Source organism: Scyliorhinus canicula, chromosome 21 (assembly GCF_902713615.1).
Source record: "Scyliorhinus canicula chromosome 21, sScyCan1.1, whole genome shotgun sequence".
Lineage (NCBI taxonomy): Eukaryota > Metazoa > Chordata > Chondrichthyes > Carcharhiniformes > Scyliorhinidae > Scyliorhinus > Scyliorhinus canicula.
The window spans coordinates 60,651,543-60,677,421 of NC_052166.1; the positions used below are offsets into that span (position 1 = coordinate 60,651,543).

Below are 25,879 nucleotides of genomic sequence, written 5' to 3' on the forward strand. Positions count from 1 at the left end.
CCCCGTACCCTCCGGCCCCTCCACCCCGTACCCTCCGGCCCCTCCACCCCGTACCCTCCGGCCCCTCCACCCCGTACCCTCCGGCCCCTCCACCCCGTACCCTCCGGCCCCTCCACCCCGTACCCTCCGGCCCCTCCACCCCGTACCCTCCGGCCCCTCCACCCCGTACCCTCCGGCCCCTCCACCCCGTACCCTCCGGCCCCTCCACCCCGTACCCTCCGGCCCCTCCACCCCGTACCCTCCGGCCCCTCCACCCCGTACCCTCCGGCCCCTCCACCCCGTACCCTCCGGCCCCTCCACCCCGGACCCTCCGGCCCCTCCACCCCGGACCCTCCGGCCCCTCCACCCCGGACCCTCCGGCCCCTCCACCCCGGACCCTCCGGCCCCTCCACCCCGGCCCCTCCGGCCCCTCCACCCCGGACCCTCCGGCCCCTCCACCCCGGACCCTCCGGCCCCTCCCCCCCCGGACCCTCCGGCCCCTCCCCCCCGGACCCTCCGGCCCCTCCACCCCGGACCCTCCGGCCCCTCCACCCCGGACCCTCCGGCCCCTCCACCCCGGACCCTCCGGCCCCTCCACCCCGGACCCTCCGGCCCCTCCACCCCGGACCCTCCGGCCCCTCCACCCCGGACCCTCCGGCCCCTCCACCCCGGACCCTCCGGCCCCTCCACCCCGGACCCTCCGGCCCCTCCACCCCGTACCCTCCGGCCCCTCCACCCCTTCCCTCCGGCCCCTCCACCCCGTCCCCTCCGGCCCCTCCACCCCGTCCCCTCCACCCCGTACCCTCCGGCCCCTCCACCCCGTCCCCTCCACCCCGTATCCTCCGTCCCCTCCACCCCGTATCCTCCGTCCCCTCCACCCCGTATCCTCCGTCCCCTCCACCCCGTATCCTCCGTCCCCTCCACCCCGTATCCTCCGTCCCCTCCACCCCGTATCCTCCGTCCCCTCCACCCCGTATCCTCCGTCCCCTCCACCCCGTATCCTCCCGCCCCCTCCACCCCGTACCCTCCGACCCCTCCACCCCGTACCCTCCGACCCCTCCACCCCGTATCTCAGGCCCCCTTAACCCCGGATCCTTCAATTCCCTTTGTATCCAAAAAAGTAACAAGAAAGCCTAACTGGACAAAAAGGAAACATTTAAAATTTTGAAAAGCTTTATGAAAGCAAATTTGGAAAGATCCGTTTCCGTTTGTCAGTTAAAAATTATTAATAAAAGAAGAATGGGTGGGGCAAGGAAGTGAAAAGACAGAATTGAAAACAATGTTGGAGAAGGGCAGAGAGATCGGACCGAGGGGAGAACAAGTTTGGCACATAGAAGGCTTGTGGTGTGGTGGGTGCTGTCCCCGACTCTGATCCACAAGCTCCGGGTTCGACTCCCACCCCACGACCTGATGGACAAGGAAGGTGCGTTTATAATGTGGATGATCAACCTGAAAATCCTTCCAACACACACCCTTGTGTGATGCAAAGAACATGGTAGGCTCTACCATCTGTCAGGAATACCACAGAAATTGTAATATTTTTCTGTTGGTAAAATTCTGGTCATATTTTTTTTAAATGTTGGGGCATGCGAGTGGTCATTAAAGCAAGAGGCAGAATGACTGTGTGAATCAAAACTGTAGGTTGCTATGGCAATGAGCTGAGCAATATTTCAAGCAGATGTTTACCAAAAGCAATTTAGTAAGGATGGCTACATAACAGAAAAAAATGGATCGGGTTGTTGTGATTCAAAGGAGAAGATATATGCAAGGTGTGAAAGAAAGGTGTCACAGTAAAGTTTGGATAAAGTGAGTTTACTTTTTTTTATTTCTAAAAGCTAGACTATAGGATGAAGTTAATCAAAGGATAAAATCAGAGGCCATTCAGCCCATCAAGGCTGCACCGACATCCGAAAGAGCACCCTACCCAGGCCCAGTGTAAACTACACAAGGTCAGTCGCCCAAGTTGGGAATCAAACCCAGGTCACTGGCACTGTGAGGCAGCAGTGCTAACCATTGTGCTGACCTAGTCTACTAATCCCATCAAAATTAGCGTCACATCTCATTTCTTGTCACTGGGCCGCTGCACTATTTTTAGCGGCGAGCGTTTTGCAGTTGTTAGGCTCCAGGTTCACTCTCATACATTGATAAATGGATTCAGAGCAATGTTTTTAAATGGAACGTTGTAGCATAAGAATTGTTTAAAATTCTCACTTGGCACTTTTCATCACAATCGTCCTATGTCAGGTTTATGGAGATCACTTCAGTGTGAAAAACAGAGCGAGTGTAGATAATTAGGCAAAAGTAGTGATCCAATATCATCTAACATTAGTTCATCGCGTTTCATTTTACTGGTCTCCACACCTTTTTCAATTAAAGTTGGAGACGATGTACTTCAAAGCTCACAATCTGGTACCACACAAACTCAAAAGGTTTTTGAAAAATTGCCTGGACATCAATTCAATGGGCGCAATCCAATGGCCTCGCTGCCCCCAAAAAACAGCTTGCTGCGGCACAGTGTTGCTGATAAAAGCCGGGATCGACCCTGCTCCCGGGATCGACCCGGCTCACTACGCCTTGCCAGATCTAACACAATCTCGTGAGAAGTCGCGATGCGAATCCCGCCCAATGTGGGCGGGATCACCTTTTGCCAAATCTGCATGTCAGAGCGAGACAGTTAGTCTCAATCTAATGTGCAGTTCCCTGAGACAATCAAGATGTTGGGATCTATCCTCTTCGTCTCAGAGACCTCGGGCAAGTTCAGGACCGGATGGAATGGCACTCGTTGGGAATCTCCCAGGGGATCGGAGCCCTCTGGGCAGGGTAGCACCTTGGCAGTCTCAGCCTGACACCCTGGCAGAGCCCTGGCCAAGGTGACACTGCCAGCTCGCAGGTGATCCGCCAGGGTGCCTTGTTGGTACTGTGAAGATGCCAAGCTGGCATTTATTGCAAGGTGGTGATCGGGCTGGGTGTGACACTCAGTGGGTGGGGTGGACACAGGGACCCCTCGATAGCGAGTTGAGGCTTGAGGACGTTTGGCGGCTCGAGAGATCGAGGCATCATTTCAAAAAATGGCAACGCGATCTCTCGCTGCATTGAGGATTTCCGGCAGGCCGTGCTCCTTCCTAGATGGGGCTACATGTGGCCTCGGCTGTGCATTCCCCGCTGAGGCCTCTAATCTACACGGATGGGCATTAGATAGCGGAATGTTTCTTGGCGCTCCAAACACCAGGAAACACCCGGTTAATCTCGTGCCATGAGACTGAACCCATATCATCCATATGCTTATCCAATAAATTTTTAAATGCCCTCAATGTTGGCGAGTTCACTACTGTTGCAGGTAGGGCATTCCACGGCCTCACCACTCTTTGCGTAAAAAACCCACCTCTGACCTCTGTCCTATATCTATTACCCCTCAATTTAAGGCTATGTCCCCTCGTGCTAGCCACCTCCATCCGCGGGAGAAGGCTCTCGCTGTCCACCCTATCTAACCCTCTGATCATTTTGTATGCCTCTATTAAATCACCTCTTAACCTTCTTCTCTCTAACGAAAACAACCTCAAGTCCATCAGCCTTTCCTCATAAGATTTTCCCTCCATACCAGGCAACATCCTGGTAAATCTCCTCTGCACCCGTTCCAAAGCTTCCACGTCCTTCCTATAATGAGGCGACCAGAACTGTACGCAATACTCCAAATGCGGCCGTACTAGAGTTTTGTACAACTGCAACATGACCTCATGGCTCCGGAACTCAATCCCTCTACCAATAAAGGCCAACACACCATAGGCCTTCTTCACAACCCTATCAACCTGGGTGGCAACTTTCAGGATCTATGTACATGGACACCGAGAATCCCTCTGCTCATCCACACTACCAAGAATTTTACCATTAGCCAAATATTCCGCATTTCTGTTATTCTTTCCAAAGTGAATCACCTCACACTTCTCCACATTAAACTCCATTTGCCACCTCTCAGCCCAGCTCTGCAGCTTATCTATGTCCCTCTGTAACCTGCAACATCCTTCCGCACTGTCTACAACTCCACCGACTTTAGTGTCGTCTGCAAATTTACTCACCCATCCTTCTGCGCCCTCCTCTAGGTCATTTATAAAAATGACAAACAGCAACGGCCCCAGAACAGATCCTTGTGGTACGCCACTCGTAACTGAACTCCATTCTGAACATTTCCCATCAACTACCACTCTCTGTCTTCTTTCAACTAGCCAATTTCTGATCCACATCTCTAAATCACCCTCAATCCCCAGCCTCCGTATTTTTGCTAGATCACGCCCAATATGTAGAAAATGCATTAACTTCAGCACACATACCAGTGAGCAAATTAAAATATACCAGACAATAAAAACAATAATTTACCTGGATACATCGGTATGACCTAATAATTTCAAAATTAAATCAAAGGCAAGTTAATCATATCTGTCAAGAATTACAAGGTACAGGAGTCCTGTGAAGTTTCATTATTTTATCTACAGTCAGACATGAAATTTAGAATTCAAAATCATTGCAGAAAAACAACCATGTCTGCTCAAACATATGCTGCAAGAATCAACTTGCACTGGATAATGGCTGCATTCTCGTCAGTACAGTCTGGTGTTCAATGATCAGTATCGTTGTGAATAACATTTCTAACTGATTGCAAAGCAGATGAAGGCAAGCTTTACCTCACTTCCTTTGCATAGTGCCAACAACTCGCGGTCCCCGACAATATAAAAGTCTGGCCCTTTCCCAAACTGCAGAGATCCCATATCATCTGGTTCCATAATGTGGAGTTTTATTCTCCATGCAGAATATAAAAGCATAACAAAAAGTTACAATTTTCCTGATGTATTATTACTGGGCGGCGAATGTGGAGAAGGTACGGAACTGGGTCAGAGGGATTGACTCCCAGTGGGTCAGAATGGAGGAGAGTTTGGGTCGGGGGTCGGGATTGAAGGCGCGAGCGACAGCGCCACTCCCGACGGCCCTGGGGAGATACTCAGAGAGTCCGCTAGTAATAGCTTCGCTGAGAATTTGGAGGCAGTTTCACCAACACTTCGGGTTGGGGGCAGGGTCAAGGGAAATGCCGATTCGGGGGAACCATAGCTTTGAGCCAGGGAAGTGGGATGGAAATTTTCGGAGATGGGAGGAGAAAGGAATTAGGACACTAAAAGATTTGTTTCTTGGGGGTATTTTTGCGGGGATTGAAGGAGCTGGGAGCGAAGTATGGGCTGGAGCAGGGGGAGATATTTAGATACAGGCAGGTTCGAGACTTTGCCAGAAAGGAGATACAGAACTGCCCAGTAGAGCCGCCTTCCACATTGCTGGAGGTGGTGCTGACGACAGGGGGACTGGAGAAGGGGGTAGTATCGGCGGTTTACGGGGCTATTTTGGAGGAGGAGAAGGCACCTCTAAAAGGCATCAAGGCAATGTGGGAGGAAGAGTTAGGAGAGGGTATGGTGGAGGGGGTTCTGGTCCGAGGTGCTCCGGAGGGTGAACGCCTCCACCTTGGGTGTGAGGTTGGGGCTGATACAGCTGAAGATAGTATATAGAGCGCAGCTTACAAGGGCGAGGATGAGCCGGCTCTTTAGAGGGGGTAGAAGATGTGTGTGAACATTGCGAGGGGGGGGGCCTGCAAAGCACATTCATATGTTTTGGTCCTGTCCAAAGCTGGAGGATTACTGGAAGGAGGTGTTTCGGGTAATCTCTAAAGTGGTGCACGTGAAACTGAACCCGGGCCCTCGGGAGGCCATATTCGGTGTGTCGGACCAGCCGGGGTTAGAAACGGGCTCCGAGGCAGATGTTGTAGCCTTCGCCTCGTCGATCACCCGAAGGTGGATCCTGTTAGGGTGGGGTTGGGGGCTGGGAGGGCTGGGGGAGGGGGACTGTATGTGTTAATGGTTACTATGGTGATTCCTGATTCCTCTTTGTCATTTGTTTATGTTAACATGCGGGCTAATGTTTGAGGGTTTGGTGGGAGGATGGGATCGTTGTTATTGATATGAGGATTGTCATTGCATTCATTACTGATTATTGTTGCATGTAAATTTGGGAGAAAATGTGAAAAGGAAGAGAATTTTTAAAAATTTCAAAAAAGTTACAATCCTAATCTGCTTTAAGGAAACATTGAAATAGATTATTTTACCATCAAAATGTTAACTTGCCTTCAAATTAGCAATGTTATATTAACTGTCATATGGTTTTCAAGTTCAAATTAAAATACCACTGTGGTATTATCATAACTGTCAGCATTACACGGGTTAACGTAGTGTCGAGAGTAGCCACTAGAGGGAGCTACAGATACAACTATACAAGGCAGTGATGCTAGACCTTAGCGGAGGAGTGTATGCAGGAGACAGCTAGTGAAGAGCCTAAGAGCAGATAGCGTGAGTAAGGTTAGATTATAGTTTATACCAGTAGTGAGATTAGCAGTAGTTGAGTAGTCAGATGTTATTGATCACCTGGATCAATGTGTATTCTTCAGGACTAAGTGTCGAATCCCAGTTTTAGTAGTGTAAATAAAATACTAGCTTTGTTGAAGTAAAAGATATTCTGTGGTCTTTGTGGACACGATGCCAACTATCCTGAAATAAGCAACACAAAGAACATCACAACCACATTTGACTGAACAATAATCCTCCAACACTATCATGTTTAAAAAGAAATTTCACTCTATTCTCACGCGAGTAGTGCCTACCAATTACATAGGTTACATAGACCATGCATTGCATAAGGAGGCCATTTGGCCCATTAAGTCTGCACCGACCCATTTAAGTCCTCACTTCCACCCTATCCCCAAAACCCAGGGGTGGGCAAACTACGGCCCGCCAAAGGTATTTCTGCGGCCCACCAAGTCATTAAAAAAAAAAAGAAATTTTAAAAAAATGTTTTTTTTTTAAGGTTAATGGCCGGGGGGGGGGCTTTTGGGTTACTTACTGGTATATGGTGGATACGTTGACTTGAGTAGGGTGATCATTGCTCGGCACAACGTCGAGGGCCGAAGGGCCTGTTCTGTGCTGTACTGTTCTATGTTCTATATGAGGCGCCCAGAATCATAACCGGGTGAAGTAATTATTTAACTTAATATACTATGCGGCCCTTTGTGAATTGTGAATTTCTGAATGTGGCCCTTGCACGGAAAAGTTTGCCCACCCCTGCCATAACCCCTCCTAATCTTTTTTTTGGTCACTAAGGACAATTTATCATGGCCAATCCACCTAACCTGCACGTCTTTGGACTGTGGGAGGAAGGGGGGCACCCAGGGGAAACCCGCAGACACGGGGAGAATGTGCAGACTCCGCACAGACAGTGACCCAGCGGGGAATCGAACCTGGGACCCCGGCGCTGTGAAGCCACAGTGCCATCCACTTGTGCTACCCTGCTATCTTGTGGACATCGATTCTGCTATTTACTTTCCTTCCTCGACAAGTGGGACAAACTATAGATGCAGCAAAGCATTAGTGAACTGGAGGTATTGAGATCTTCCGCAGTGAGATTTCAGGGTCAGACCATGGTCCAGATATAGAGTCAAATCCACTTAAAGCTAATTTCATAAGCATCTGGCTTCCCCTCTATTTCCACATCTTGATCACCTTCCCCTTCTGCATTGTAAAGTAGGCTCCATTCCAAAGGAGAGGCATCATGCAGAAATTATCACACTACAAAAATAATGGCAGCAGAGGAGACTGCAACAACTAAGGGGCAGCCTCATTCTTGGCAGCATGGGGAAGGCCTTTGCCCGCGGCTAGACACCACTCCCCGCCGCCGCAAATCGAACGGAATACATGCAGACCAAGTACACCCAGAGGCACAGTGCAGTGTCTGTGCTGGGAGATCTACTGTGGCCATGATCGTCTCTATACGCCAACCACAATGGAACAGGACATACCTCTTTACCTTACTTCCCTGTGTGTTGTTCTCTGTTTTACTTTACCCTCATGGTTTGATCTGTAGTGTTGATCCAAAGAACAACGAGTCTTGTTCACAAATAAAACTATTTTATTAACACTACTTTACTGGACTGGGTTCCACACTTATCCCTAAGAAACACTTATCCCTAAGAAAGGGCAGCAGGGTAGCATGGTGGTTAGCATAAATGCTTCACAGCTCCAGGGTCCCAGGTTCGATTCCCGGCTGGGTCACTATCTGTGTGGAGTCTGCACGTCCTCCCCCTGTGTGCGTGGGTTTCCTCTGGGTGCTCCGGTTTCCTCCCACAGTCCAAAGATGTGCGGGTTAGGTGGATTGGCCATGATAAATTGCCCGTAGTGTCCTAATAAAAGTAAGGTTAAGGGGGGGGTTGTTGGGTTACGGGTATAGGGTGGATACGTGGGTTTGAGTAGGGTGATCATGGCTCGGCACAACATTGAGGGCCGAAGGGCCTATTCTGTGCTGTACTGTTCTATGTTCTATGTAAACAAACAGTTGACGAATAACACGTAAACCATTCTTCTCTACAACCTTTTTTTTGTTCAAATTTAGAGTACCCCTTTGTGTTGATGTCTGTAACTGTTTACAAAGCCAAAAACTACCTCAATAAAATTGTTTATTAAAAAAAAAAATTTAGAGTACCCAATTAATGTTTTCCAATTAAGGGGCAATTTAGCGTGGCTAATCCACCTAGCCTGCATATCTTTGGGTTATGGGGGCGAAACCCACGCAAACGCGGGGAGAATGTGTAAACTCCACACGGACAGTGACCCAGAGCCAGGATCAAACCTGGGACCTCGGTGCCGTGAGGCAGCAGTGCTAACCACTGTTCCACCTTGCTGCCCTTCTTCTCTACAACTACCAGATTAAACTATTATCTATCTCTCCATCTTCAGTCTCTGGAGCTAATTCCTCACTCCTTCTGCTGCTACCACCTTTCCAACCTCCTCCCCCCACCCCGCCCCCCCCCCCCCCCCCCACAAGGCTCAGCATCATCCCTTATATACTTATGGGATTGGCTCCCTCTAGTGGTTGTCTGCATGCATTTCGTTAACCCTTGCAATACCTTCATGTACGATAATACCACACTCAGGATCTCGCAAAAATATTCAACACCAATAGCAGAGCAGGGTTCCACAGGACTCTTGGGAAAATTGGCTGTCCATCAAATTTCCTCAGTGTATCCGTTCCTTCCACCACAACATTCAATGAAGGCATGGATTTTGCTTCCGACAATTTCCAAATGAAGAATGGGGAGAGGCTTCAATGTGTTCCATTGCAGAGGGATCTGGGTGTCCTCGTGCACGAGACACAGAAAACTGGCCTGCAGATACAGCAGGTAGTTAAGCAATTGAATGGAATGATGGCCATTATAGCCAAAGGGATAAGAGTATAAAGGTAAGGAAATGTTGTTGCAACTGCACACAGCATTGGTGAGACCGCACCTGGAGTATTGTGCACAGTTTTGGTCCCCTTATTTGAGGAGGGATGCAGTGGCATTGGAGGCATTTCGGAGGAGGTTCACTAGATTGATTCCAGAGATGAGGGGCCGGATTCCCCGGGGAGGTGCAAAAGCTGGATGCAATTCAGGTGTTCCACGTCATGCAAAGTTATACATGGCGTGGAATACGAGGGATTTCCATCATTTGAGCCGGTGTCCCGGTAGTGAGGTCCCGTGGCTGTACGCACACGCGCACACACACACACAGGCCCCGATCTATCCCCCGCAGCAAATTGCCCCCCCCCCCCCTCCCCGGTGGGGATTCCCATAATAGGGGCCCACCCCCACAGGGTCCCCTATAATAGTGGGAACCCATGTAATAGTGGGAACCCATGTAATAGGGGGACCCCCCCCCCCCCCACAGGACCCCTGTAATAAGAGCCCCCGCCCCCACAACACAGGGATTCCTGTAATAGCAGTCTCTCCTCTCCCCCCCCACCTCTCCCCACAGGGGCCCCTGCCTAAAGGAACTCCCTCCACAGACCCCACCCCATAAAAAGGGAGCCCTGTCTGGAAGCTAGAGAGCAGTCCAGACAGGGGCAATGGGAATCACTGTAGCTGAAATACTTCGCTTGCAGTTCCGTTCCTCGAAGAAGAGCAGTAACCCGCGTCTGGTTCCCACAAATCTATTAGCTGCAAGCCATTAAAAAACTTTTGAGTAATGGTGTGTGATTGACAGCTCGTACAAATCATCTGCACCTTTAAACCCATTCATATCCCCTCATGCTTCAGTGGCAAAACCCTAATGTATGTAAACATTGACCACATGAAAGAGATTAAGTGCATTCCAAGCACCAAGCACATTCCAATCACTCAAAGCGTGTCATTTCACTGCAATTACCTCTCTTTGTGACTCCTGTGTGAGTGACATCGCCCGTTGGGGGGGGGGTTTGCAAGGGGGACCCTCAAGTTAATTGTTTCAAAATGGTGGGCCAATCTCGGAGGAGCCGCTGTGGCCGCCGAGTTCAGCTCCCCAGCGATGAAAATAATTAAGTGTGGGCTAGCCCAGAGAGGAACTCCGCACGGCCCAAATAATTGACTAAAGTGTGGTTAGACAGCGGTGGGAACTCGCCGACAGAGCCAGGGAGAAACTCACAACCAAATCCTCCTGAACGGACACCCAGAAACCTTTCCGTTAGATCGTGCCCAATTTTCTTGGCCGCAGGGATCATGACGGGCGGGACGGACAATTTTTATTTATTTATTTTTATAAATTTAGAGTACCCAATTCATTTATTTTTTTCCCAATTAAGGGGCAATTTAGCATGGCCAATCCACCTAACCTGCACATTTTTGGGTTGTGGGGGCGAAACCCACGCAAACGCGGGGAGAATGTGCAAACGCCACATGGACAGTGACTCAGAGCCGGGATCGAACCTGGGACCTCGGCGCTGCAAGGCATCAGGGCCAACCCAATGCGCCACCGTGCTGCCCTGGGGCGGACAACTTAACGGGACTTTGACCTCGGGCAGAAATTTATGGTCCTTGGGAGGCGGAACCAGAAATTCCAGCCCCACAACTTCCCGGATCCAGGTAGACACAACACTCTGGACCAGTGTTCATTGCCACATCTCTAAATGCCCCCCAGTGGGTACAACTGACTGGCTCACTGAGCCATTTCAGAGGGCAGTTAAGAATCAACTGCAGTGCTGTTGTTCTGGAGTCACATAAGAGTCCAGAACGTATAAGATCAGGAGATGTCCTTCCTTAAAGGACTTTAACTAATGATTCTGACGAGTTTTAATAACACATCAATGGTTCCATGGTCACCGTCAGACACACTCTATTTATATTTAAATTCTCCACCTGCCGGGGTGGGACTGTGTCCCCGTGTTTTAGACTCCCTGACCATTGGGAACAATCTCTCAACGTCCACCCTATCGAGCCCCTTGAGAATCTTGTGTGTTTCAACTTCTCATGTTTCTGAACGCCAGAGAAGAGAGGCCCAATTGATTCATCCTCTCATCTTGGGACAATCCTCTCATCCCTGGACTAATTTAGTGAACCCCTGCAATTGAAGTACATCCTGCCATCAATATGGAGATCAAAACTGCTTACCATGGGGTCCCACCAAAGCCCCATAGAACTGTCAGAGAATTTCTTTATTCTTGCCCTCCAATCCCCTTAAGACAAAGACCAACAGGCTATTTTCCTTCCTAATTGCTCACTTTCTGCTTTGCTTGTGTAAGCCTCTTTGCATTTACAACTTTCACACCTTTTAAAAAACATTGAAAATAATTAATTTACACACTTGTGCCAACATAGATGCTGAGAATATATATTAATGCAGAATGCACAGTGTGCTGGATGTAGCTGGACATGAATTAATGACTCTTTATTATTGTCACAAGTAGGCTTACATTGACATTGCAATGAGGTTACTGTTAAAATCTCCGAGTAGCCACACTCTGGCGCCTGTTCGGGTACACGGAGGGAGAATTCAGAATGTCCAATTCACCAAACAAGTAGATCTTACCTGCCTGTCTCCCTCTCGATTTAATTCTACTTTGCCAAGTTTTTATAATTCAGCAGTTAACAAAAGATGCAGCAGCTGTATAATCTGCATACTTGCCATTTATTTTCTCACCCTCGTTTACGTAAGCAGAGACTGCCTATTTATAAAAGGTTGGGTATGTGATGTCACGACTGTGAACTGTATAAACTTCAGATACTTTCAAAAGAATAGGTCTCAAAACCTTACTCTGCAGAACAGAAATTTGAACGACCAAAAAAAAATGGCGTCAAGCTGATACAATTCTAAGATGTCAACATATTGAGACTGACCATTCCCATTACAAAATATCCAGAGAGCTAGAATATATAGCCCCCCCCCCCCCAACCCCTCATAATCTCAAGACATCACAAAAGCCCTTTGCAGCCATTATAGAAATGTGGCTAGTCAGTGTTGTAACGAAGGAAACACAGCAGACAATTTCCCACGATTTCATATTCCCACAAACATCAATATGATAACGAGCGGATAATGGGGTGCGAATATCTGCCCCTCCCGTAGCCCGTTGTTTGTACCTTCTGTCGCCAGGGAGCAGCCGCCATCGGCGGGATTGGAACATTCCACTGGCAGGGGTGGCCGGAAAATCCCACCCAATGTTTTCTTTCGCTGCGGTGTCGGCTGAGGGATAAATATTGACCGGGGGGGGGGGAACCAGCCAACCCTTCTTCCAGCAGTGCCGTGGACGTCGGCGCCCGTTCCCAGACCCCTATTCCCCCCCCGTCCGTGGAGCTAGCAGGGGCGTTACGGGGGCGGGGCCTCGGCGCGGCGTCAGACACCCGGCACCGCATAAAAGATTCGGCGCCTTGGGTCCCACGCATGCACAGTTGGTCCAGCACCAACTAGCGCAAGCGCAGTGGCCATCCTCCCCCAGGCCGCCCCACAGAAAAATGGCACATGGATCCAGGCTTGCCGGCGGAAGAAAGGAGGCCTGCCGACAGAGAGGCCAGCCGCCGATCGGTGAGTCCCGATCGCGCACCAGGCCACTCCGGAGCCTCCCCGGGGTTGGAGCCTCCCCGGGGTTGGAACCCCCCCCCCCCCACCCCCCCACAGGCCACTTTGGAGAGCCTCCCCGGGTGGACCGGGTTGGAAGCGCCCCCCCCCCCCACAGGCCACTCCCCCCCCTCACAGGCCACCCCCCCCCCCCCACAGGCCACTCCGGAGAGCCTCCCCGGGGTTGGAACCCCCATCCCCCCACAGGCTGCTCCCAGCCCTTGAAGCCCCAGGTCCCGCCGGCCCGAGAGCAGGTTAGAACGGCACCGGCGGGACTGTCATTTTTTTCTCTGGCCGCTCGGCCCATACGGGCCGGAGAATCGCGGCTCGCGGCGATTTTCCAAGCGCCCCAACGCAATTCGCGTGCCGCTGGTTTTGGGGGGGGGGGCAATTCGCACAGCACTCCAGCGATTCTCCTACCCAGCGGGGAGGGGGGGGGGGAAATCCCACCTACCGTACCCCACTCCCCTCCCAGCCCTCCTGCCTTGCAGTCAATAGGTGTAATGCCTCAGTTGTGCTCACAACGCAGTATATCATCTGAATGATTGTGAGCAGCTCCACAGCAAATCTGCTGGAGAGAGAGAGAGAGAGAGAGAGAAAGAGAGATTTATCTCTTTGAAAGCAGCTCAGACAGATCAGGTGGAACGGCAATCCGTGTCTGCAAGCAGCCACTTGAAGTGACTTTGCAAAAACCTTAGCTCAATTCCAGCGGGGTTTGCTTCAGCACAATAGTACGAGCCACCATAAATAGGAACTAAATGATCAGTCTCACAGACAGAGAGAGAGAGAGAGAGAGAGAGAGTGAAGGGGAGCTGGTGTGGGGAACAGACAACGTTGCAATCAATCACAGGCTTAGCGAGAAGGTCAGATCGAGGTAATGTTACCAGACCAGTAATTGCGAGGCCTGGACTAATGCTCCAGGCACAAGAGTTCAAAAAATCCCATCAAGGAAGCTAGGAGAATTAAATTCAAATTAATAAAAATCGGGAATAAAATATTACTCTCATTAATACCCATTGCCTGTAAAATTCCATCTGGTTCACGAATGGCCCTTCGGGGAAGGTAATCTACTGTCCTTACCACGTCTGGCCTACATGTGACTCCAGACCCACAGCAATGTGGGCGGCATGGTAGCACAGTGGTTAGCACTGTTGCTTCACAGTGCCAGGGTCCTGGGTTCGATTCCCACTTGGGTCACTGTCTGTGCGGAGTTTGCAGATTCTCCCCGTATCTACGTGGGTTTCCTCCCACAAGTCCCGAAAGAAATGAAATGAAAATCGCTTATTGTCCCAAGTAGGTTTCAAATGACATTACTGTGAAAAGCCCCTAGTCGGCACATTTCAGAAAGACGAGCTTGTTCGGTAATTTGGACATTCTGAATTCTCCCACTGTGTACCCGAACAGGTGCCGGAGTGTGGCAACTAGGGGATTTTCACAGCAACTTCATTGCAGTGTTAATGCAAGCCTACTTGTGACAATAATAAAGATTATTGTTATTATGACTCTAGCTGTCCCTCTGAAATGGCCTAGCAAGCCATTCAGTTACATCAGATAGCTACAGAGAAAAGCACTGTGGATGTGCCTACACCAATATGGATTGAGACGGTTCACCTTAGAGGATAATTAGGTACTGACAATAAGTGTTGGCCTTGCTCATGACTCTAACATCCCAATAGTGAAAAGAAAAGCTGCACAGGTACCAAGAGCTCTCCAGTGTTGTGTGATGTACCTGGCTCAGTTATATACAACAGTCACAGATCCTTAGAGTCGAAAGGTTTAGTGTTCAATGCCCACTCAAGACACAATCTTACAATAATCAGCCTTCAGCTAGGTGTACAAAAAGAAAGGAAATCAGACATTACACTGAGTTAGACTAGTGCAGTAGAGGATTGTGTTGCTGCTGTATAAAACATTCATCAAGACTCCATCTGAAGCACGGCGTACAATTCTGATCCTATGAAGGGTATTATTACAGCAACCACATTTAGACCAAGAACTATTACAGCAACCACATTTAGACCAAGAATCAGGAATCTTAACGAACACATTTTTGAAAGGAGCCTTAATGGGTGGTATTCTTAGTCTCCAAATCGCTCTTGCGGGATTCTGTGTGGCAAATTCTGACCAATGCAGTATTTAACTTTCTTTCAGACTTGTGTTGTCCAGGAATTTTACTTTTTAGCTCACCCCTCGGTCACTGGGTATTGAAGCTGGACTTCCACAGGATTCAGTGCAGTCTTCTGCTGCAATGAGGAATTTCATTTCTGCCTTCAGCTTCCAAGCCTTTCTTTGGAACTTTTCTCTGGCGATTTCTATCTGCGCCTTCACTTTCCTTTGTGTCAGAATGCTCTTAGATTCTTTTTCTTCAGTTTTCCAGGATTTTAATTTTCTTCTGCAATTTTTGTGAAGTTATGAATTATTCCATTCATGTTTAAAGTGTTGGGCGCAGTTTGGGAGGTCTTAAAATATTTGTAGTGTTGGACAGTTCAAAGATATTTATTGACAACTAGAAGCGATATACACAGGTACAGTAAAGGTCTAAACTGGGAGCTGTCTCCATGCTTGTTTCTACACACAGCTCTGTCCAACACTACACTGATACCCTAGGTGCGGGTCGTGTATTCTTTTATATCAGTGTGTACACTCAGTCCAACGTTAATCCTTTGTCTGCCAGACCCATTTCATGTATTACTGGCGCACACGGATCCGAGGCTTCCAGATTGGAACCTGGGGCTGTGAAGCGGTTGCTAACCCGTGTCAAGGTTAGGAGTTGGAGCTGCTGCAATTTGCCTTTTGTGACGCTTGCCTTTGCAAGAGGAAAGATAATAGGCAAGAATCTTGCCTTGGATGAATTTCCCAGTGATTGCCCCTAGTGTCCAAAAAGGTTAGGAGGGGCTATTGGGTTACGGGGATAGGGTGGCAGTGAGGGCTTAAGTGGGTCGGTGCAGACTCGATGGGCCGAATGGCCTCCTTCTGTACTGTATGTTCTATGTATCACATTCTGAGGCAGTGAGTTCCAAAGTTGCACAACCCTTCGAGTGAAAAAGGTTCTCCTCATTCCTGTCCTAAAAGGGTGACCCCTAATTTTAAAACAGTGCTTCCTAGTTCTGGACTCACCCACAAGAGGAAACATCCTTTCCATGTCCATTACATTCGGGATGTTGTATATTTCAGTCACATCATCCCTCACTCTTCTCAACTCTAGTGGAAACAAGCCCAGTTTTTCCAAACTATCGTCAGAAGAGGACTCGTTCCAGGCATCGTGAACTGCCTCCAACGCAGAATAGTTTAAATGAAAACAACAACAACAGGCTTCAGGTAACAAGGGAGACACAACCCCAACCTCTCATGGGTTTTCCTCTTGAAGTGTTCATCATTACGTCCTGGTCTGTTACTTTTTTAAAATAAATTTAGAGTACCCAATTATTGTTTTTCCCCAATTAAGGGGCAATTTAGCCTCGCCAATAAGACCATAAGACATAGGAGCAGAATTAGGCCACTCGGCCCATCAAGTCTGCTCCGCCATTCAATCATGGCTGATATTTTTTTCATCCCCATTCTCCTGCCTTCTCCCCATAACCCCTGATCCCCTTATTAATCAAAAAACCTATCTATCTCGGTCTTAAATACACTCAGTGATTTGCCCTCCACAGCCTTCTGCGGCAAAGAGTTCCACAGATTCACCACTCTGTGGCTGAAGAAATTTCTCCTCATCCCTGCACATCTTTGGGTTGTGGGGATGAAACCCACGTAGACATGGGGAGAATGTGCAAACTCCACACGGACAGTGACCCAGGGCCGGGATCTGAAGTCCTGGTCTGTGATGATGAACAGAAGGCGATGGACGGATATGTTGTGTTTGGTCCCTTGTACTTTATGAAGAACTCACCAATCACTTCGATATGTCCAAACCAGGATCCTTTTATTCAGTCTGGTGTCTCGGGCGATAGGATGGCAATCTGATACAGAGCACATTATCATGGAGTCTTGCTACTCATCTGAAACTTTACACCTAACACTGACCAATTACATGTATGTCTTATTACCCTTTCAATCTTGTTCTGAAAATGGCCGCATGTGCCTCACTTTATATCCGGGTCCCAGGTCACACGACATTGGTCTGGAGACCACATGGTGTGTCTGTACTGCCACCTGCTGGTTGGAGGTCTCACACCATCCAACTATGATATAGCCCATAGGCATATCACCACAGGGTATGGAAGGAACCATGGAGTAGCTCGCGTGTGAGCGGTAAATCACCCAGCCTCAACGCCTTAAGCTCACAGACAAAGAAGCAGCCAAATTTGGGACGAGATCAGGACTGAGCCCAAACAAGAGTTAGCAGCTGTGGAAGAGGAGGGTGAAAAAAAATGAAAGAAAAATTCAAAACTCTCCCCTTTAATTTTGGAAACGATGCAGCTGGATTATTGATTAACTGGATCGTGGCCTACTGCTTTGTAAATCTGCTCTGTGATCATGGTCTGTCGGCACTGTGCTGTCTCAGCTTCATATCCTGCTCATCACTGGTAGACCGTGCCCCTTTAAGCCAATGATGTAGACATCGTGTAGGAATACCAGAGTACAGCCACACCCCTGATGTCCCATAGGGAGGGCTGACATAAATCTGACCCCCCCTCCTCCGCTCCCAATCCTCTTTACATTCCAGTGCACTGAGATTCCCAGCGGAAACTCAGATGGGACGAGCTGACAAGTCTCGGGGCTGATGGCCCAGTGCGCTAAGGGATTAATGTGAAGCTGCCTACCCTCTTGGCTGCATCTTACAAGTGGCTCAAGTGTAATGTGCCATTAACCAAGGCTGGGGTGGGGATGATGGGCGGATAGAAATAGCTTCAAGAATTACCACCTTCAGCCGAGCAGGGGTCAGATTATGGCTAAGGAGGGGGCTGGGTTTCAGGGTCGAGTTTTGTAAATTTTTTAATTTAGTTTTAGGATGTGAGTATGACTGGCAAGGCCAGAGTTTATTGCCCATCCCTAATTTCCGTCCGCCCCCCCAATATACTTTATTCATTATTTTAAATTCACAGAATGTGATCTATATGTGACTCCATCGCAGGCTGGGGCTTTCATTTATTGCCCATTCCTAACAGCCCTCGAATGGCTTGCTTGCATTTAAGACTCAACTACATTGCTGCGGATCTGGAGCCACATGTAGGCCAGACCAGGTCAGGATGGCTGATTTCCTTCCCTAAAAGGATGTTTGTGAACCAGATGGGTTTTTACAATGAATGACAATGTTTTCTGGTCTCCAGAGGACTTTTAATTCCCGACATTTATTGAATTCAAATTTCACCATCTGCTGTGGTGGGATTTGAACCCAGGTCCCCAGAGCATCTCTGGAGAATGCCACCACGTCATCACCTCCCCATATCTAAAATTACACTCCCAAACTGGACATTAAGGGAAGTAAAATAATATTCAACTTTACTTCATATTGCACACTGGGGTTCCTCAATACACATGGGGCAAAATTCTCCGACGCTGGAATTGGGAAACACGATCGGGCGGAGAATCGCGTGTCAACCGAAAATCAAGACTGATGCCGGGTGCCCATCGGAATGCCACGTTCTGGTTCCTCGACAGCGGAGTGAATGTGTTCCATGCCGCAAGCCAGCATGGGCATACAAATTGTACAGTAAACACCGTTGGCATATCATTAACGGGCAATTCTTCCCCCCCCCCCGTGATGCTCTGCCTTCGCCAGGAATAATTACTGGCTGCGAGGTTCACTTGTGTTATTTAAAATTGGGACACAGACTGCCCACTGTGAACTTTGCACCATGGGTCATATGGGAGCCTCCACCAGCCACCCCCTTAGGTATCCTCTGCCCCAGCTGACCCATCAATGGGGTGGACGTGCTCAAGCACAACCAGTGCCATCTTCTTGGCTAGAGATGAGGGTGTGTGGGGAGTGACGTGCCTATATGCAGCTTCTTGCTTGTCCGGTTCTCCAGTGCCAATCCAGACCCCAGTGAATCACACACCAGCGTTCGTTGGAATTGCAATAGTTCGACCTGGCGCCTGTGTATCCCGTTAGGATGTTGTGAACCGCTCCAGGACTGGCTCCACTTTCTGGGCCGCAGAACGCACGGGATTCAGTCCCGGCGTCAGCATTTAGTCTCTGAAATGGAGAATCCGGCTCATAGTATTTACTACATACCAGCCCTGTCAAGCGTACAGGCCAGGGGCTTTTGACACAATCTCTTAATGCACTATGGCTGAAAGGCTTTGGACATTGGCCTTTCCCCATTCAGCAGCTGCTCCGGGTTTTAGTAGAATGGCCATCCCCAATTCCACTTGAGCAGTTGCTGGTGAGCCATCTACAACTGCGTGTCTCGCTCGGCCATTACAGAGGGCAGTCAAGCATCACCGCCATTGCTGTGGGTCTGCACTCTCATGGAGGCCAGACCGGGTAAGGACAGCAGATTTCCTTCCCTGAAGGACATTCGTTAGTCAGATGGGTTTTTACAGCAGTCCTCCCCATAATTCCATGCTCACTATGAAAAGACTAGCTTTTATTGCAGATTTAATACATTGAACTTAAATATCTGCAGTAATTTGTGGTATTTGAACACAAGTCCCCAGAGCATTATTCCAGGCTGGGATTTTAAAGTCCAGTAACATCTATTTTACACCCGATAGCTCCGGGGAAATACTCAGGGAGTCCGGTAATAATAGCTTCATTGAAAATCTGGAGGCAGTTTCGCCAACACTTCGGGTTGGGGGCAGGGTCGAGGGAAATGCCGATTCGGGGGAACCACAGATTTGAGCCAGGGAGGTGGGACGGAAGCTTTCGGAAATGGGAAGAGAAGGGGATTAAGACGCTAAAAGACTTGTTTCTTCGGGGTCGATTTGCAGGATTGAGGGAGCTGGAAGCGAAGTATGGGCTGGAGCAGGGAGAAGAGTTTAGATATATGCAGGTTCGGGACTTCGCCAGGAAGGAGATACGGAGCTTCCACATTGCTGGAGGAGGTGCTGACAATAAGGGGACTGGAGAAGGGGGTAGTGTCAGCGGTGTACGGAGCTATGTTGGAAGAGGATAAGGCACCACTGGAAGGGATCAGAGCAAAGTGGGAGGAAGAGCTGGGAGAGGGTATGGAGGAGGGGTTCTGGTGTGAGGTGCTCCGGAGAGTGAATGCCTCCACCTCACGTGTGAGGTTGGGGCTAATACAGCTGAAGGTGGTATATAGAGCACACCTACAGGGGCGAGAATGAGCCGATTTTTTGAAGGGGTAGAAGATGTGTGTGAACGTTGCGGGTGGGGGGGGTGGCTAATCACATTCATATGTTTTGGTCCTGTCCAAAGCTTGGGAGTACTAGAAGGAGGTGTTTAGGGTCATTTTCAAGGTGGTGCATGTGAAACTAGACCCGGGTCCCCGGGAGGCCATATTCGGGGTGTCGGACCAGCCAGGGTTGGAAACGGATGCGGAGGCAGATATCATAGCCTTCGCCTCGTTGATCGCCCGAAGGCGGATCCTGCTGGGATGGAGAGCGGCCTCTCCACCCTGTGCCCTGGCGTGGCGGGGGGACCTGTTGGAATACTTGACCCTTGAGAAGGTTAAGTTCGAACTGAGGGGAAGCTCGGAGGGGCTCTACAAGTCATGGGCATTATTTATTATGCACTTTCAAGAACTGATAACATCGAACATTAGTTGAGGGGGATGGGTGGGAGGGGGGCTGTGTGTATTAAGGATGACTATGGGTAATCCCTGATTCCTTTTTGTCATTTGTTTATGTTAACATGGGGGGGGGGGGTGATGTTTGGGGGGTTGGTGGGAGGATGGGATCGTTGTTACTGTTCTGGGGTTTGACATATTTGTTGTTGATTATTGTTTGTTGTTGGTGGGTGTAAATTCAGGAGAAAAAAAAGTGAAAAAAAAATTATTTTTTTTTTAAAACATCTATTTTATACCATCGATTCCATATTGTTCACTTGCCTGTTAAAAATTCACTGAAAACTAGGGCGGTATGTGGCGCAATGGTTATCACTGGGACTGCGGTGCAGAGGACCCGGGTTCGAATCTTAGCCCTGCGTCACTGTCTGTGAGGAGTTTGCACAATCTCCCCGTGTCTGCGTGGGTTACACCCCCACAACCCAAAGATGAGCAGGCTAGATGGATTGGCCACGCTAAATTGCCCCTTGGGTACTCGAAATTAAAAAAGCAAAATCACTGAAAACTAACATGTGACATTTCAGAGAATAGAGGAAACTGTGTGACCTCAACATCCTATCGTCCAACTTCTCCAATTCCTGCCTCAATTCTTTCATGACAAAATCTTACGTGAGGATCTGTTGACTGTGTTAACAATATGTTAATTAGATTGTTAATATACACACACGCACACACAAATGAGAGGCATTGTTTTGCTTGATTTCTAAAGGTGAAATCATGTTTGGAGAATTGGCTGCAGTTGTTTTTGAAACGGTAACAGAGAGGGTTGATGAGGGTAATGCTGTTGATGTGGTGTACAGGGACTTTCAAAAGGCAGGCGATAGATACAGTGTCACACAGACTGTGACAAAAGTTACAGCTCATGGGACTCAAAGAAACAGTCGCAAAATTGTGGGTGCAAAATTAGCTGAGTGGTAGGAAACCGAAAGTAACGGTCAATTGATATTTTACAGGCTGGAGGAAAGTTTGTAGTGGAGTTCCCCAGGGGTCGGTATTGGGAACAAATTACCTCGATCTTTGTGTACGGAAGACAATTTTGAAGTTTTCAGATGATGCGGAAGTTGGGAGCATTGTAATCTGTGAGAACAGTGGAGAACTTCAAAAGGACGTAGAAAAGTTGGAGTGTGCAGGTATGTGGCAGATGAAGTTCAATGCAGAGATGTGTGGGGTGATGCATGTGGGAAAATATGAAGACAATATAAAATAAATGGTATAGTTCTTAAAGGAGTGCAGGAGCAGAGGGACCTGGGTGTATATCCATTTCATATGTGGCGACTAGGGTTTTTTTCACAGTAACTTCATTGCAGTGTTAATGTAAGCCTACTTGTGACGCTAATAAATATTATTATTCTGTCTCTCAGAATTGCTTCCAATAGTTTCCCTACCATTGAGGTTAGACTAACTGGCCTGTAGTTTCCTAGTTTAAGGTTGAAATAGCAGCCAGCACACTGGGAGAACTCTCCTTTAACAAAGGCTTTTACATCCATTATTGTCTCATTCAAAGATGGCACCTCCTGCAACGCAGCACTCCCCCCATAGAAGCACTGTGGATATACCTACATCACATGGACTGCAGCAGTTCAGGAAGGAGGCTCATGCCCGCCTACTCAAGGGGTAATTAGGGTTGGGCAATAAACGTCGACATGGCCCACATCCTGTGAAAGGCTAAAAAGAAAAAAGACTGCAGGTCCAACATTTAAGTCCCCAACCCTGTGATTCAGAAGCAAGAGTACAACACACTGAGTCACCAGTCCTGTAAACTACAGCTTTCCCGCCACATCCTAAACCTGCTGCTCACTTTTTCTTCCCATCTTTGAAGGATGAAAGGATGGAGTGAACCCAGTTGCGATTTGGATCCCCACTGAAGAAAATACAACAACAACAACTTGCACTTAAATAGCCCCTTTAACATAGCATGACCCATGTTATCAAACAAAATTGGCACCCATTCATACAAGGAGATGTCAGGGCTGATGATCAAAGAGGTTGGTTAAACAGAGTATCTTAAAAGGAGAAGAGAGGGGCAGAAAGGGCTTCGGAAGGAATTTAGGACCTTGGAAGCTGCAGGCAAGGCAACCAATGGTGCAGCGATTCAAACCTGCGATGCTCAAGATTCCCAAACCGGAAGGGGGGGCCGAGATCTCGGAGTGCTGAAGGTTATTACAGAGGTAAGAGAGCGTTCATTATATGTCAGTTGGATATTAATTGTGATGAGGCGGAGGGTAGGAATTGGAGACTCACTGTTATATAACAGAGCTGACTGACAGAGCTCTCTGGTGTTGGAGGTGCATGGTGTGTAGGGTGTATCTCTGAAACCACAGGGAAACAAGGCTCGACTCCAGCGTTCCTGTCCTTCACTGCATGGCCAGCTGAGTTTTCACAGAGAGGGTCACGGTAATGCAGGGATTTGGAAAGAGGGGAAGGATGGGGGGAAAAAAGCATTTTTTATCTCTCTAAAAACCTTAGCACAAATTTATGCAGTTTGTATCTTCTTTCAGAAATTTCCAACAAGTCTTCCTTTCTGCTGCACTTGACGGATGTAAAATCCCTGCAAGGCAGGAACGCCAACAGTAATCCTGCTGATGTGAAGCACCAAGAGAAATCCGATATAAACATGAATAAGTAAAGTGACGATGACGGGAGAAGCTGATCATTTTTCACCATCGGATCAGCAGATGGGTCAGGAATTGAATGAATAAAACTACCCAGGTCCTTTCCACCAGGATTAAGTTGTGCTACTCTCGTTAAACCTGACGGACGCCATCATTAATACAGTCAACACCAACTTGTAACTCGTAGGCACCAGGAACAAAATTAAACGTCCCAAGGTGCTTCACAGGAGCCTTGCAAAACAAAATGTGACACCGAGGCACAGAAGGAGAAATATGGTCAGTGGACCAGTCGTTTGGATAAAGATAGGGTTAAAGTGTGCATTAAAGGGGGAAAGCGAGGTAGAGTGGGAAAGATGTAGGGAGGGAATTCCAGAGTTTGATGCCCCGGCAACTGAAGGCATAGCCGGCAATGGTAGATCAACTCAAAATACGGGATGGACAAGTGGCTGGAGGTAGAGGAGCTGAGATATCATGGGAGCGCTGAGATATCATGGGAGCGCTGAGATATCATGGGAGCGCTGAGATATCATGGGAGCGCTGAGATATCATGGGAGCGCTGAGATATCATGGGAGCGCTGAGATATCATGGGAGCGCTGAGATATCATGGGAGCGCTGAGATATCATGGGAGCGCTGAGATATCATGGGAGCGCTGAGATATCATGGGAGCGCTGAGATATCATGGGAGCGCTGAGATAGCATGGGAGCGCTGAGATAGCATGGGAGCGCTGAGATAGCATGGGAGCGCTGAGATAGCATGGGAGCGCTGAGATAGCATGGGAGCGCTGAGATAGCATGGGAGCGCTGAGATAGCATGGAGCGCTGAGATAGCATGGGAGCGCTGAGATAGCATGGGAGCGCTGAGATAGCATGGGAGCGCTGAGATAGCATGGGAGCGCTGAGATAGCATGGGAGCGCTGAGATAGCATGGGAGCGCTGAGATAGCAGGGGAGCGCTGAGATAGCATGGGAGCGCTGAGATAGCATGGGAGCGCTGAGATAGCATGGGAGCGCTGAGATAGCATGGGAGCGCTGAGATAGCATGGGAGCGCTGAGATAGCATGGGAGCGCTGAGATAGCATGGGAGCGCTGAGATATCATGGGAGCGCTGAGATATCATGGGAGCGCTGAGATATCATGGGAGCGCTGAGATATCATGGGAGCGCTGAGATATCATGGGAGCGCTGAGATATCATGGGAGCGCTGAGATATCATGGGAGCGCTGAGATATCATGGGAGCGCTGAGATATCTTGGGAGCGCTGAGATATCTTGGGAGCGCTGAGATATCATGGGAGCGCTGAGATATCATGGGAGCGCTGTGGGGCTGGCGAGGGAGACTGATACAGGGAGGGCAAAGCCCTGAAGGGATCTGAAAACCAGGATGAGAATTTAACAATCAGGGAATTATATGTTGGGAACCAACGTAGATCAGCGGGCATGGGGTTTCGACTTAAGACAAGGGCAGCAGAGTTTTGGATGAGCTGAAGTCTCAGGATGGTATGCCAATGCGAGGCACCAGGACTGCGTTGGAATTTTCGAGTCTGAGGGACCTTATGGGGGTTTCATCAGCAGACTAGTGGAGGCTGGGGCAAAGTTGATTGATGTTACAGAATGGAAATAGGTGGTCTTAGTGATGGCGTGCACGAGAGGTCGAAAGTTTATCTCAGCGGTCAAATGTGACACTTAGGATGCAAACAGATTGGCCATTGTCATCCTCTTGGCCTTGCACATTCTACTAACCTGCGAGTGCACATACAGATTCAGAGGAAGATAGTTTTCTACTATTTACATTTCCTTTCTTTTTTCCGAATTTCCTGCAGGGGAGGCACTTCTGCCACGAACCATTTTTGATTCATCTTGTTTACAAAAGATGGAAGCCTTGCACTTACCAGTGTTCAGTTCACCCCCAAATATGATGGCCTTGGCCCTGGAGATGTTGATGCAGTGCGCCAGTGCGTCCATGCGAAGGTTGAAGTTAATCAGTGCCCCCTCCACGCCAACCTTAGCCATCCCCAGCCACAGTCCCACATACTCGTTCCTGCTCTCCATGAACAGCGCCACCACGTCGCCAGCACGGTAGCCTTGCTCGTAAAAGTAGTTGGCGACCCGGTTGGAGTACTCGTCCAGGTCCCGGAAGCTCCAGCTGGCGTCCGTCCCCTCGAATATGAGCGCCGTTTTGTCCGGGTGCCTCTGAACGACTTCGTGGAAGATCTTCGGGATGGTGTTGCTCAGCTTCAAGTTCCGCTTCACGTTGAGTTTGACTTTCAGCAGGACGCCCGCAGCGCTGTGATATGAGGAGGCAAAAACAAGAAAAGGAAACATGAACACAGAGAGCTCTTGATCCATTCAATTGAGCACTCAAGGCTGACAACACTGGAGGGCGAAACACTTTTCCTACTTCCCCTTGGTCCCATCGAACAACTTCAAAAGAAGATGTTTGTTCTCCCGTGTCTTGAGGAACTTGTGCCCCCAACCAGCAGCTGAAACATTGGACTTGCTCATTTGCTCCCTTGCTGCTTGTTGGACGCTGCTGTGCACAAACTGGCGGCTGGGTTTCCTGCACTACATGAGCTACTTTCAACTGTCTGTAGGAACGACAGAAGATTTACAACATGGGAGGCCATTTGGCACATTGTTTCTGTGCCGGTTGATGAAGAACTACCCAGCTTAATCCTACC

The 25,879-nt window shown here is 49.0% G+C and overlaps 1 protein-coding gene across 1 annotated transcript in view; it reads right to left on the reverse strand.

Moving 5' to 3' along the window:
• The window catches only part of slc27a4 (solute carrier family 27 member 4), a 60,994-nt gene extending 35,432 nt beyond the window's left edge, over positions 1 to 25,562 (reverse strand). The window contains exon 1 of the mRNA XM_038781872.1: positions 25,091 to 25,562. Coding sequence (XP_038637800.1) covers positions 25,091 to 25,547 — 457 coding nt within the window. The 5' untranslated portion in view covers positions 25,548 to 25,562. The remainder of the gene's footprint in view (positions 1 to 25,090) is intronic.
• Positions 25,563 to 25,879: the final 317 nt, after the last annotated feature.